Source organism: Anser cygnoides, chromosome Z, assembly GCF_040182565.1.
Source record: "Anser cygnoides isolate HZ-2024a breed goose chromosome Z, Taihu_goose_T2T_genome, whole genome shotgun sequence".
Lineage (NCBI taxonomy): Eukaryota > Metazoa > Chordata > Aves > Anseriformes > Anatidae > Anser > Anser cygnoides.
This window is the reverse complement of record NC_089912.1, coordinates 79974176-79987917: the sequence shown is the minus strand read 5'-3', so window position 1 is coordinate 79987917 and position 13742 is coordinate 79974176. Positions and strand designations below refer to the sequence as shown.

The 13742-nt window shown below is 38.4% G+C and overlaps 1 protein-coding gene across 15 annotated transcripts in view; it reads right to left on the bottom strand.

The window, feature by feature from the left end:
• The window catches only part of ANKRD31 (ankyrin repeat domain 31), a 66659-nt gene extending 52941 nt beyond the window's left edge, over positions 1-13718 (bottom strand). For 4 of the 15 annotated variants that reach the window (XR_010827782.1, XM_048049882.2, XM_066988400.1 and 1 more), the window contains exons 1-5: positions 13472-13718; positions 10820-10890; positions 7478-7524; positions 6752-6846; positions 5673-5713 (exon numbers count right to left, since the gene is read on the bottom strand). Coding sequence is in view for 13 of the 15 variants with exons in the window: in XM_048049882.2 (XP_047905839.2) it covers positions 5673-5713; positions 6752-6846; positions 7478-7524; positions 10820-10890; positions 13472-13718 (501 nt within the window). In the remaining 2 variants the exon portion in view is untranslated. The other 11 variants (XM_013192100.3, XM_048049878.2, XM_048049883.2 and 8 more) reach the window with 11 other exon arrangements.
• Positions 13719-13742: the final 24 nt, after the last annotated feature.

The following is a 13742-nucleotide window of genomic DNA, read 5'->3' as shown; positions in this document are numbered from 1 at the left end:
TAGAAGTCATCAGTATCCATGTTTTGTTTACAATTTTTGCATAAACTTTAAGACCTGTAAACCTACCCTAAGAGATCATTCACTTTCTGAGTAAGGGTTAGAGTGAAACCTCAGTTTCAAAAGTAGAGCAGCTGTTACATTCCCTAGCAGTAAAATTCAGAATGAGAGAGACTAAATCTGTTATGAAGTCAAGGATTTTATGCCATTGCCAATGACCTGAAGATGTTAAAAAGTCTTAAAAGAAAGGCATTAAAAATTTGTCACACAGAAATAATCGAAGTGGACATACAGCATAAAAAGCATACTCAGTAAAACACTATGTACTCTAAGTTTTGATTAGATGTTTCTGCGGATCCCAATTTTTACACCAATTAATAGGTTTTTCATTTTTTTCCTTTCCATGTTTCAAAAGCTTCTGCAAGCCTAAAACATATATTTCCATATGATGTGTGCATGTAATAGTGGTGTTGCTTAATAATATTGGATCTTAAGATAATTTCTTTCAATATATTTTAGACTCTTGCTGCCAGCAAGTGGCAATACTGTGCAGTGCAATAATCCTGTAACATTGCTGGTAACATATTTTTGTAATTTTTTTTATAAATTACGTTACCAGCTATGTTAAAGGTTCTTCCACACATAATAAAACAGAAAGGGCAGAAAATTGACTCTGTTGACACATGTTCAGTTTGTAAGCCATTATAAATGTATGATCCTTTGTTGAAAAATTTTTCCTGTCTGCTGTTTCCTATATTGTGCAGCTAATTGTTCCTTTTTTAGCACTGCCTATGTTTTACTTTCGTGCACTGAATTACAGTTTATTTTTAGACCACTTCTCCAATTTTTCAAACTTTAAACAACTGGGAAAAAGAAAACACTGACGTAACCTTCTGTACTTACACAACTATGGTATAAATGGCAGATATGTATATTATTAATTTTCTACCAAAAACATAGAAGGGTAGGTGAAACTGACATTTATGTTAATGAAGAAGGAGCAGTCAGGCTTAAGTGGCTAATTTATCAAGACCTTGAACGCCCAAATGCCAACTGAAATCCAATACTTAAACGTGACTGGTGTTCAGAAAACCTCCATCTACCTATAAAGCCTATATTTCTCCAGCACTCGTTTCTGTTAGTAAAATCCTGTGCGACTACAAGTAACCAAAATCTGCAGAATGTAAGTCCAAACTTTCCCTCTCCGAACATAATCCTTAGCTGCCAATTACCCATAAAGATACTTAAAGCCCCAATGCCTAAGGTCTCTACACCTCCAATTGTCTGTTGGAAATGAATGGGAGAGCTGCTGAAGGAGCAGGGCTGAGACAGCCGGCAACTGAAAGGAAGCATCAGCAGGATTCTTAAACAGGGATTTCTCTCTTTTGTGCACCCCAGTCTGGTAACTCTGGTCTAAATACACAAAAGTTTCACTCAAGAGAAGAGCAAAACTCATCCTCAGTCAGTAGGTCAGCAGTAAAACATCAACATTGTGGTTAATGTAGGTTCAGGTCCATCTTCTACCAGAAGAGCTATGCTTCAAACAATTCATTTCATGAAGGGGTTCCTATAAAAGAATACCAACAAGTAAAGGTATCTCGCTGGCATTAACTTGCTAATTTTGGGGTGAGGGAGAGGGTTGAATACGAGCCATCTCATGGTATTTGTGAATGTCTTCCACTGAACACATCCGTGGTACTTTGAAAGCCTTGGTTCAAATCCCACTACCCTCATGTCTCATTTACTTCTGGTACAAATCCAAATTACAGTGTGCCTTAATCCAGGCACAAATCCTCTTGACCTTACAGCATTAACCCAGAATCTCGTCACCCCATCTTACCCAGGAAGCACACACTGGCTAACAGCTGAGCATGGCCACATTCAAATCCAGCCTCAGCTGATTCAGAACCTTGCACAGGAGGAAGCAGAAGGACACTGAAATCAAGGCCTCATCTAAGAAACCTTGACTGCAGATATAGAAACTGTGGGTTAAAAGCCTCAAAGCCAGATTTAGCCAAGCCTTATATGTCTAACTCTCCGTGAACTGTATGAACAAGCTTGTATGAGACACGTTACTTCCAGCAGATGGCAGTGCATTCAAATCGCTTTTGTGAATCTTGAGATACAAGGATTTTTCTACACGTTTGAGAACAATTAAAAAGTTACTGATAAATTGGTGGCTATTTGGCGCTACAGATCGTGTCTTGGAAATGTTACAAAAGATGGAAATGGACTGAATAGCGCAGAAGTGTAAGTAATGAGGGTGCAGCAGACATATGAAGTGGACTCCTATTTCTGCTAGCCCCACGTCAAATAATAGCAGAGTTCAGTCCTTCAAAACACACATACAAGAGAATCACTATAAAAGAGTTAAGGCTTCAGAAGGATCAACACTTGCAGCTTTTGGGAGAGTGCTGAGCTGAACACAATAGCAATAAACTGGGACATGAGAGGTACACAAAGAGAATCAGAGAATGGTTGAGGTTGGAAGGGAAGCCTTTGTGATCATCTAATCCAACTTCACTGCTCAAGCAGTGTTAGCTGCGGCAGTTTGCCCAGCACCACATCCAGTCAGGTTTTGAGTACCTCCACATATACAGACTCCACAACCTCTCTCAGCAACCTGTTCCAGTTTGTGACCATCTTTAAAGTAAAAAAGTGTCTTCTTGTGCTCAGATGGAATATCTTTGGTTTTCATTTGTGTCCATCACCTCTTGAGCTAACAGTGGGGGAACTACAGAGACTGAGAAATACAGACTACTGACAAGTCTGGCTCAGTCATCTTCATTCCTACCACTTGTTTATACACATTGATAAGATTCCCCAATCTTTCTCTTCTCCAGGCTGAGGAGTCCCTGATCTCTCAGCCTGTCCTCATGTGAAATCGTGTCCATGAACCACCTTTGTGGCCCTGTGCTGGCCTCCCTCCAGTATGCGCCTGTCTTTCTTGTAGTGAGGATCCAGCATGGGACACAGGACTCTGGCTGCGGCTTCATCAGTGCTGAACAGAGGGGAAGGACCCCCTGGCAGACCTGCTGGCAATTCTCCTCCTAGTGCAGCTCAGGATATTGTTCACCTTCTTTGCCAGAAGTGTGCATCGCTAGAATGTGGTCAGCTTGTTGTCCACAGGAACATGAGGTCCTTCACTGCAGAGCTGCTTTTCAGCCAGTTGGTCCCCAATATGTCCTGGTGCATGCGGTTATAGCTCTGCAGATAAAGGACTTTGCAATTTCCCTTGCTGAAATTCATGGGACTCCTCTCCGACTAGCCTGTCCATGTCCCTCCTATTGGCAACACAGCTATCCAACGTGTCAGTCACTCCTCCTAGCACAACCTGTTAACTTTCTGAGGGTTCATGCTGTTCCATTGTCCAGGTCATCCACGAAGACTTTGAACGGTACTGGCCCCACTACTGACAGACAAACCAGAACACAAATCAAAGCAGCTATTTTATCAAAATCAACAAAACACAGTAAGACTCAATTTATGCTGTCATGATTTCTAGAGATTGTGTTCATTATTGACTTTCTCTTGTATTTCCAGGACTATGTAAAAAAACCCAACATGCCCAATGACTCACTGCTGGTTGTCAAGGTGTCTGTCCTGCCCTTTCTTCAAACCAGTACACAGAAGCTGTGATGGTCATCGGTTCCTCTCACAATATGCTTCCCTGCAGCTCTCAGATCTTGGCAGCGCCAACATAAGCCAATATGGAAAAAGTATAATTCACCATAGTGATAAATTCCAACCTTCCTACTCCAGGCACCTGAAATACCGTCTGTGGAGGTCTTCTCAATACACTTGATCTAGCTATTCTCTACAGGCATTTATTTCAAGGTATTTAGGTTCTATTTTTGTTCCATTCCGCGCAATTAATTAAAAATTCATTTACCATACCCACTATTATAGTTGCATATTGATAGTCGTATATTTTTCAGGAAGAAATTCTGAAACCAGTATCTTTCTGTGAGTTAATGGGAGTTTTCCTAAGAAGCTGCAGATGGCAGCAAGCATTCCATGTACGCACCAAGATCCTCTTGTTTCTCTACAACCCATGCAGCTGATGTTAACAGAGCTGCAGAAATTCTCATGATGGTCCATGACATTGCAATAGGAGTTGGTAATAGCAGTTATTTTTTTCCTGCAGAAACTAATTTCAATGAGAGTTACCTTGTCCAGCATCCATAGGCCTGAGAGCCATGAACCGGTCAGCAGTGAACTGAGACTAAAAATCAAAAAGCACAAAGATGACACTGTGCCTCAGAAGGGCAATAGAAGGAGATAACCATGCGGAGGTAGCAGAACAGATACAAGTAAAATCATGGCTGTAGACAACAGCATAAAGACATACCATACAAAGGTCAAGAAACCCTTTATGAAACGCTGCCAGCACTCCCTCTGCTGGATGGAGATAAATATGCTCAAGTCCTTCATTACAGCTTGGACTTAATCACCACAAAAAACATGACTGGACTGTGCTAGAAGGAAAAGGAGGAGAGGAGGGGTAACAAAGGCACATTTGACCACTGGATGTTTATGTCAGTGGTAGCAGACTCAGCTCTTGTTCTAGATATTTGTGGGTTGGGTGTTTCACTGATATATAGTTGAAATTTTTGTTACAGTTTCTGAAAGATGGTGGGAATTCCCTCTTCCCTCCAAGGTTTTCTTTGTTTTATGAGCAACAACATTGCCTACAAGCAGGTAGTTTTTAAAATAATCAGCATTACATGTGAGTTACATTCATAATATTTAGGTTGCATTAAGCTTATTTAAATTAGTCTTGCTACAATCCCAGCCTTTTGTTTGCTGGCAGCTACGCATTTCCACATTCTCTCTAGCACTGTATTGGCACTTTTCTAATCTTCTGTGGAGCTTGGCTTGAAAAGGTAACCTGGCTAAAACAACTAAGACAACTTTAAAAAATTGATGAACAACATCTGAGAGTTGTTCCCCAAACCCTGCTTCATGATAGGGGTCAAACAAGTACTAGTGCTGGCACAGAAGCAGCAAAAACATGTTACAAGGAAAACATGCAACACCTTGCAACACCCAATTAGATGGGCTTACATAGGAATGGAATTATCCCTGATTCAAAATCTCTGAGAAAGCAGCAGACAAATGGTGGAAAAGGTAGCTCCAAAGCTGTTCCTTCACTTCTACACGATCAGCAGTGAAATCTGTAATTCGTGAGCAGCTTTGGGAATAGCAAGGAGACAAAGAGACTGGTACTACCTATTTCTGTCCAAACGTGAATGAATCACAGCTTCCAAACAGGACAGTTACAGATACTTTGTTCCTCCACAGACACCTTCCTAATGCCTTTTCCATAACTTTCATTGGTGGGGAACAGGTTTTAAGCCACTAGAAGTCTTCACCACTTCAGTTTAAGCCACTGCCTTATAGATTCTGTGTCGGGACAATTTTGTCATGCTTCACTGTTACTGCTTATGCCCTGTAAACGTATTACCTGTAGCTCCTACTCAAAAAGCAGGTAACTGAATAAAGCCTAGGTTAGCCCTCAAGATGTTTACACCTCATGTGCTCAGTGTTGGTTTCAATAGCTATGTACCTACTTTTAAAAATGAGAGAATCTGGTAATTTTCAGTAAAATATTTTCCAATGGTAATTCAATTAAATGAAATTTTCTATATATTAAGTTGTAGAAATACACTAACCTTTCCTTCTGAATCTCTCTGAAATCCAATCACCTTGGTATCTAAATTTAGGAGAGTAAACAAATATTTCAGTTGTACTACCACTGAATTTCACCCCTGGAAGTTTTCATGATTTCTAATGAAATGAGACTGCACCCTCTGATTAAGTCTCAAACATTCTTAAAAATGACTATGTTCATATTTTCTAACTGACAATAAGTTTTCTAGTTAGACTCTGCTAGACCCCTTGTTATATTCCAATTATGTTCCAGCGGTACTTTGTCACTTTTCTTAACCGTGGTTTAGAGGCCTGTGCTTCCAAAGACTACCAGCAGATGAAATTGCCACCCACTACAGAGGATGAGACATCCTCCCCACCCTCTATAATTACAATGCAATTAGACAATACAAGTAATACAGTACAAAAAAACACCACCTCTGAAAGGGGCTAGTCCCACATCCCCTCCTCACATCACTCTGTTTTGATACTCATGCAACTCCCTGGGAAGATGACCTTACACTCGGTTTAGTGAAAATTAATCACAAATAAAGTGAATGGGCTTTGGTTAGCAAAAATTTGCTGAGGAGGAGCAACAAAACAGATGGGGCAGTACTGTGTAACTGGGAGCACACAGAAAAAAAAGAAGTACAGATGAAGTAGCAGCAGAAAGATGAGAGACAGATCAGATCTGGGGAAGGACTGGTATCATTTTTAAGCCTCCTTTCTTAGAGATGTCTTTTATTCTTGAGAACACTAATAAGAAACATGCAGGAACCCTCAGTGTCTGTTACTCACATCCATGTTTACCTTACGCATCTATATGGTATTTGACAACCATGTGACCTGTAACTTTTGCCAAAAAATTCCATAACAATAAAGTAATTTTAAGCTGGAAATATACCACTGGCTTAGGATTTTTTTTTTATTTTTTCAAACAGTCCTAACAGAGTACTAACAGGCAACTATGAAAACTAAGCAACAGTTGAAAAGGTCACATATATTCAGACTAAATCAATCTATATGGATACTCATCTTCAGCTTCTCAAATGATTTTGCTATACCTAGAGCAACTTGCAGTTTCATACAGTGTACAACATACCTAAAGAATTATTTTGCTGTCCCTCTACTGCAGAATTTAGTGAGAAAGCAGGTTTAGAAATATTTTCAGTAAGCAATGGATAGTTTATCCAGCTCCTAGAATTAAATAATAAAATAACAGGTCCTATTCAGAAAGAATTGTAATCGTCTCAGCTTAAGAAAATTTCCACAGTAAATTAATACATGCAGTTTTGTATTTACAATTATTTATTAGGAACAATTGAAGTTATTTCAGAGGCATACTTCTCCAGCTTACAAGGGCATGCAGTAGTTAAGACTTCCAGATCTCCTGAATTGAGCTACCTCTGCTTGTACACTCATTCTCCAAATTAAAAAGGCCCCTTCCAATTTTGTATTACTTATTTCTGTACTTCTGTTATAAATCCACCCTTCTGTTACAAATCCACCCTCTACTGAAATCCTTCCATAATTTCTAAGACCAAAAGGTCCAATAATTTTTTTAATTACTTTTTTTTCCCACTTGTCTAACTGCTTATATATTAATACCATTAAAGGCAATGCCATTAATACAGACAAACATGGGTACAGTTTGACCGATATGGGACACAGGATTACCTCTGACATGAATATATCCTTCATTAAGCAAACAAGAAAACTGCTTCACAGTAAGACACTGGGAATAAAATAACATACAAATTGAGGTATATGGGAATGGTTTAGTTACAGTATGCCTGACTGGAATTCCTGTGTGATGTACTATACTCACTGCAGTAGGGACTGAGACTGGTCAGGTGCATATCTCTCTTGAGGTATCTGGACAACAACAACAGAAAAGTGTTTTAGCAACTTAGTAAACAAAGTACTTCATTATTAACTTTCTCAGCATTGCTATATGCTTATCTTTTTCCTTCTGTAATTGATTTTTTGGATCAGGTCTTTACATACCTTACTAATACGATAAAAAAGCCATTTCTCTTTAATCTTTTTTTTTTTTTGCATTATTTAAAGAAATGTTAAAACAAAATCAAGATTATGAATGAAAACTCACACAGGAGGAAAACACCTATGCAATTACTGTATGATTACTTTGAACTTTGGCTGTTTCATACATCAGAAGGCTAAACTACATGATATTTATATTTGAACTCCCAATTTTAACCTTTGTTTTTTGGAACAATTCCTTCTTCTAATTAAACTAGCTGTTTCAGATATTGTGAAGTTTATTACTCAGCTCTGAATATCCCTGGAAAAGGAAGAATTAAGGAACTTCTCAGATGACAAGACCTGCACATCAGGAAGCTCTAAGTGGTACAAGAAGTCAGGACCACTGCACAAAAACACAGGAAAGAGCATACAGATAAGAAAAGAGCTAAAGTCAGAGAAGGGGGCAAAGTCAAGTTCTTTAGTAAAAGGAGCTTGGATGCTTTTTGTGCCTCTGACTGTACTTTGAGGAGAGAGAAATCTCAAGTTTTGAAAATGAAGGCTTTACACAAAGTCCAACGCAACTTAGGGAAGATGAATACAAGCAAGTGAATTGGAGAAGAGTTCTAGATGAGGTGAAGATTGAGTATTACTGGCTACGATTTCAAGCAAATTATTGGCATATAGTTGAGAACATTCACAGGACTATGAAAACTCTGGGAAAGAACATCTTTGTGTGGACACAAAATGATGAGTTACTCAGCTTGCACTAGGTACTAGTTACACAATAATCACAACCATTTTAGCAGAGACCTGAAAAGTAACAGGTTGTGATCATCCAGCAGGAATGACTATTGAAAGGTTCCAAAGAACAGAACAGATCTTTTAGAAACAGCTCATGCAATAATTATTGACTGATCTAGTCCCAAAATATGGCAATGGGATAGCTGGCAGAAAGTTATTGACTTTGCTAAATATATCCTTAGTACAAATCAGCCTGGGTATTTACACAGAACATTATCCAGAGACCAAGTGAGGTCTGGAGGATAGCAGTAGAACTAGTAAATCTCTTTGCTTGGGTAACATTGCTCAGAAAGTCACTTAAAGCTCAGTGGACTACCTTTGTATCTCAGATGAAGGAGGAGTTACATAACCTGCTAAAAAATTAGATTCTAGGCCAAATCAGTGTATCACTCATAGCAAAAGTCTTGTTGAGAGGTTTTCTCAGATCATAAAAGTTACACACACAGTATTTGTGGCCACAGACTGCATGTACTGGGAACAGCTTTCTGTCCTGCTGTATTGCTTGTGGTAAGGAAATTCTTGCAAAACTCAACTGATTCCTCCCATCTGAGCTTTTATTTATACAGTCATTTCAAGGGATTCTGGAGGTGTTCCAAAAAAAAAAAAAAATACTGAAGTTTAAAAATTTTAAGTGCCACCTAATAATTTTAGGTGCACTTCACCGAACTGGGAAAGAAAAAAAAAACAACCAACAAACGTGAATCATGGGGCCTGCCTGAACAACCTATGGAATAGGGTTTTAATAGATAATGGAAACGACTTGTCTGGTGGAAAGGACCTGAAGGGTACAAAATCTCTGGTTGAAGAAAAGTCTTAATGACAATCTCTTACACGGCAGAATCAAAGACAGGACTCCACATCCCAAGCTGTTGCGAACCCACATCTAGTGCACAACAAGCCAAGGCTCTTCAGAACAACAGGAACAGGCACTGCGTTTCCTGAAGAAACTCATGGCCTCACACAACCCTCTGGCTGCACATCACATCAAGATGCGGTATTCACATAAACCATTTCAAAGGATGCAGCTAAAGGAAAGGCTTTGGTGTAACCACATTCCATGTTGGCTCTTGGAGTGGCTGAAAAGCCACACTGGTGCAGTCTACATACACAAGAAGCAAGGACGAGAGCCCAACACAGTTCTTCACAGCCTTCAGTAACCGTTTAAATTTGAAATTGACACCATGCTGTGGATGATCAAGCTGCCAGTGGCATACTATATAAATCTCACTAAAAAAAAAAAAAAAGTGAGAATTAACCCAACTATTTGCTAAAGTATTTGACGGTTCTTTGCTTTTCTGACTCTTCTTTTTGGGGAAAGGAGGTTTGTCCATCTTAGACTTGGAAGAATCCCTTATTGGGATTGCCGACTGGCTACTCTGGTGACAGTCACAAAGCCAAAGACTTAATTCAGGCAGCGTATGGTCAGATCAGCTCCCAGAGGAGCAAAGTAATAAGCAAGTGGGCACACTTCTCCTTCCCTCTGTCCTTGAATAAACCTCAGTCAAAACAACCCTAGCAGTAAAATAAATTTAGGGAGAGAAGCCTTTGAAATAACATCTTTTCAATTTTGTTCAGTGTTTCCTTTGCTGACAGCTGACCAAATTTATTTGCTATACTGTAGCCCTCTATTAATAACATTCACTTCAGTAGAAGGAGTGTCTTTTCAGTATAGCCATTGTAATTTAGGGAACAGTTTAATCTTTTTTTTAAACTCCTCTTGTACTGGGGTAAGTATACAATATAAACTATTTTTTTTGAACTATAATACTCTATATAGCATAATAGTCACAGGTTTAAAAAGAATTTCTGTTAAAGAATAGGAACCTGTTTCTAATTACACAAGGATGCCATATAAGGGTGGAAAGCTGATTGCTCAACAGAACAGAATTTAATAGGCTGGCTATGGACTGTGCCAAATACATTAAAAATTAGGCTAATTAGCAGATTAGGGAACCCAGAATTACACATAGATTAGAATAATAGCCCTATCGCCACATAAACAGAGATTTTATTCTGCTTTTCAGACTATTATCTTGTTCTTTTATAACGAAACAATTGTCCCATTGCTGGATCACAGCTCGGTTATGAGTAACCAAGGGTGTATTCTGATCAACCCAGATAGTTATCTTTCACACCTGAAGGGAACATACTAAAAGGTTCAAATTTGAAAGGCTATAAACTCATGAAGTACCAAGGAAGAGACTTTGATTTCCCGGAGAAAATGTGCTACACAAGTGACAACTTTTTTTCCCATAAAATAAATTTCAGCTGCAAGCCACCAATCTGTTTTGCACAAAAAGAATGGCAGGCTCGGTGATTTTATTAATTATTAATAGCTAGATATGCATAGAAGGAGATGTATCATTTCTGTACATATTTGTACCTGTTTTACCTTTAGTCCATACATATGATCGTGAGCTATATGCATAAAATGGATTTCTGGAGAGGAAACTCCTAGAAAAAAAAATAAGTACAGTGGCAAAATACAGTATTAAAAGGCAGTTTTGTTGTCTTATGGTTCCATAAATTTCTACGTGTATCAAAATCTCTAATATGCAATAGACTTGAATGGTTTATCGGTCTATCTAACTAGATTTTTGAACTACAACATAGGAGAGATGAATAAAACCATCTGAGTAAAAATATGTACACTTCCATATACAGTACTTTTCAAGGTGACTATATGGAGGGAGAACTCTGGAGAAAAATAAATAAATAAAAAGAGAAACAAAAGAGAAACCCCCAGGGCTGGAGCCTTAGGCTACAAAACTACAACACTGACATGAAGAAAATACTCTTGAAATTAGTGTTTATGATATGCATCTAATCACCAAATTGCTACTAGACAAGTATGCACAAATATATGAATAATGAAATAATAACTCCAAGTTACCGAATATAAAGTACCACAGGCAAAATGCTAAAAATACTTTAAGGTGTCACATTCATAGAAACAGAAAAAGAAACCCCAACCCTCAGGTAAATAGCCACTCCCACCACAAACTGAAGAACAAGTCAAAAGAACACACTTTAAACCACCTAAGTTGAATGTTGCCAAGTTCTTATTTCTGTGGATAACCATAGGTAAGGTCAAAAGCATATGTTCAAATGCTTCTCTCCTCAGACAAAACTACTTAGCAACTTCAAAAGGTTCAGCATCAGGAAATGGCAGCAATAGGAAAAAATTCCACAGATTTCAATGGACTGTATATAAAATGTACACTAACTCAGACTAGTTTGATTTAAAAAAATGGTAGATTTGAATCCAATCAGGTTTTCAAATTGGCAAAAAAAAATGAACAAAAAGAATCCTGAAGAACATCTTGTGTCACTTAAAGAGTAGGCAGTCTCTTTATTGCCAGAACAAAACATTAAGGAAAAGAAATGAATTGTGTTAAAAAGCCAAGAACGTTACAGTAAAATTGTTATGTAACTACCAGATACCTGTTCATGCAACCTCTTTCAACAGAGTTCTCGAAGGACATTTTAAGGTTTTAACTGCATGTGCACACATTTATGTTTAATATAGTTAATAATGCACTTAGAATAATGCACTTGAGTATTTGAAGAGAATGGATCTATTTAACAAATTTAAAACTTTTTCTAATAATATACGCTACTGTAGTTTCACATAAGTTTACGTGGATGTATATATTCCATTTATTTCCTTCTGTTCAAATACAATGCACATAAATGTATCTAAATTTAAAGGATATCCTTCATGCACTTACTAAGCAAGGCATTCTCACTTATAGTACATGGAATGGTGAAATTAAGAGCAAAATGATTTTTCAAAATCTGATTATTTATTTATTTATTTATTTATTGTAAACTACCAGTTAAAAACATGGGTTTAGTTAAAGATCACTTGCATTTCAAAAGAATGCAACATTTATATTTCAGTATTGCGGACTCTGGCAACATCCACAGAAACAGTTCACTGAATAAACTCAAGACTGAGAAGAGACTGTCCTACCTCCATTATTTTTTATTTCTGTTGTTAAATCCATGTCCTTATTGAATACAGATAACCTTTTATGAAAGAAGAAAAAAGAAAAGAAAAGAAAAGAAAAGAAAAGAAAAGAAAAGAAAAGAAAAGAAAAGAAAAGAAAAGAAAAGAAAAGAAAAGAAAAGAAAAGAAAAGAAAAGAAAAGAAAAGAAAAGAAAAGAAAAGAAAAGAAAAGAAAAGAAAAGAAAAGAAAAGAAAAGAAAAGAAAAGAAAAGAAAAGAAAAGAAAAGAAAAGAAAAGAAAAGAAAAGAAAAGAAAAGAAAAGAAAAGAAAAGAAAAGAAAAGAAAAGAAAAGAAAAAAAAGAAAAGAAAAGAAAAGAAAAGAAAAGAAAAAAGAAAAGAAAAGAAAAAAGAGACATCAAACATTTGGACCACCCTCTTTCCATTCCCATAAGATCAATGAGCAGTTTAGGCAAGCCTCATTAGCTTACTTTGCAAGGATGTTGCAAACCTAGATGAGTACTGTGTAACAAAAATACCAGTTGTAAAGCACTCCCAAACCATGATGATATATATGCATTGTACTGTTACTCTGCATTTTAAGCCTTAGGTAGGGAAGTACATCACTCTCATATATTAACAGTCAATATTGAGATTTAAGTACAAATAAAAAGTGCAGCTATGTGGCAGTTTCAGCTCTTTGCAATGTTTTAAAGAATACGGAAAAAATGTCATAAAAATGGCATTAAAACTGCAGAGAACCAACATTACCAACAATCTTATTTGATGGCACTTCATTTTTATTTTCTCTGAGCAGGATTCTGGGAATGTTTCACCTCACTGACTTAAAACATTGCTCTGTGGAGAGCAGTGGTACAAAACCGGCGGCCTGCAAGATGTATGTATATTTTTCACATTCGTGAAAAACAGTGGAGGTGTTTGTTGTGTGAGAGATGCTTTGCTCTCCAGGATTTCGGCGAGGGTTTGGGCGCTCCTCGCCTCAGGGCGGCGCGGGGCGCGGGCCTCCCTCAGACCCCCCGCGCCGGGCCCGCGGCTCCTCCCGCTCCACGCCCGCCTGAACGCTACCATCTCCTCCTGTGGAACTCCTCTTCCTCCACATCGCTCTCCGCCACAGAGCCCTCCACCACGGTCTCGTCGCTGTCGCTGTCCCACATCTGCTCCCCCATGGTGCTGCCACCCCGCTCCCCACCTCTCCCTCTTCCCCGGTAGCCCCGCGATCGCCCTGAGGGGTGTTCGCCCCGCCCCGTTCCCAACCCCCCCCGGCGGTCTCCTCAGCGGTGGCGGCCATCTTGTAGGGAGCGGGGCCGGGCATTCAAGATACAGAATTATTAGTAAA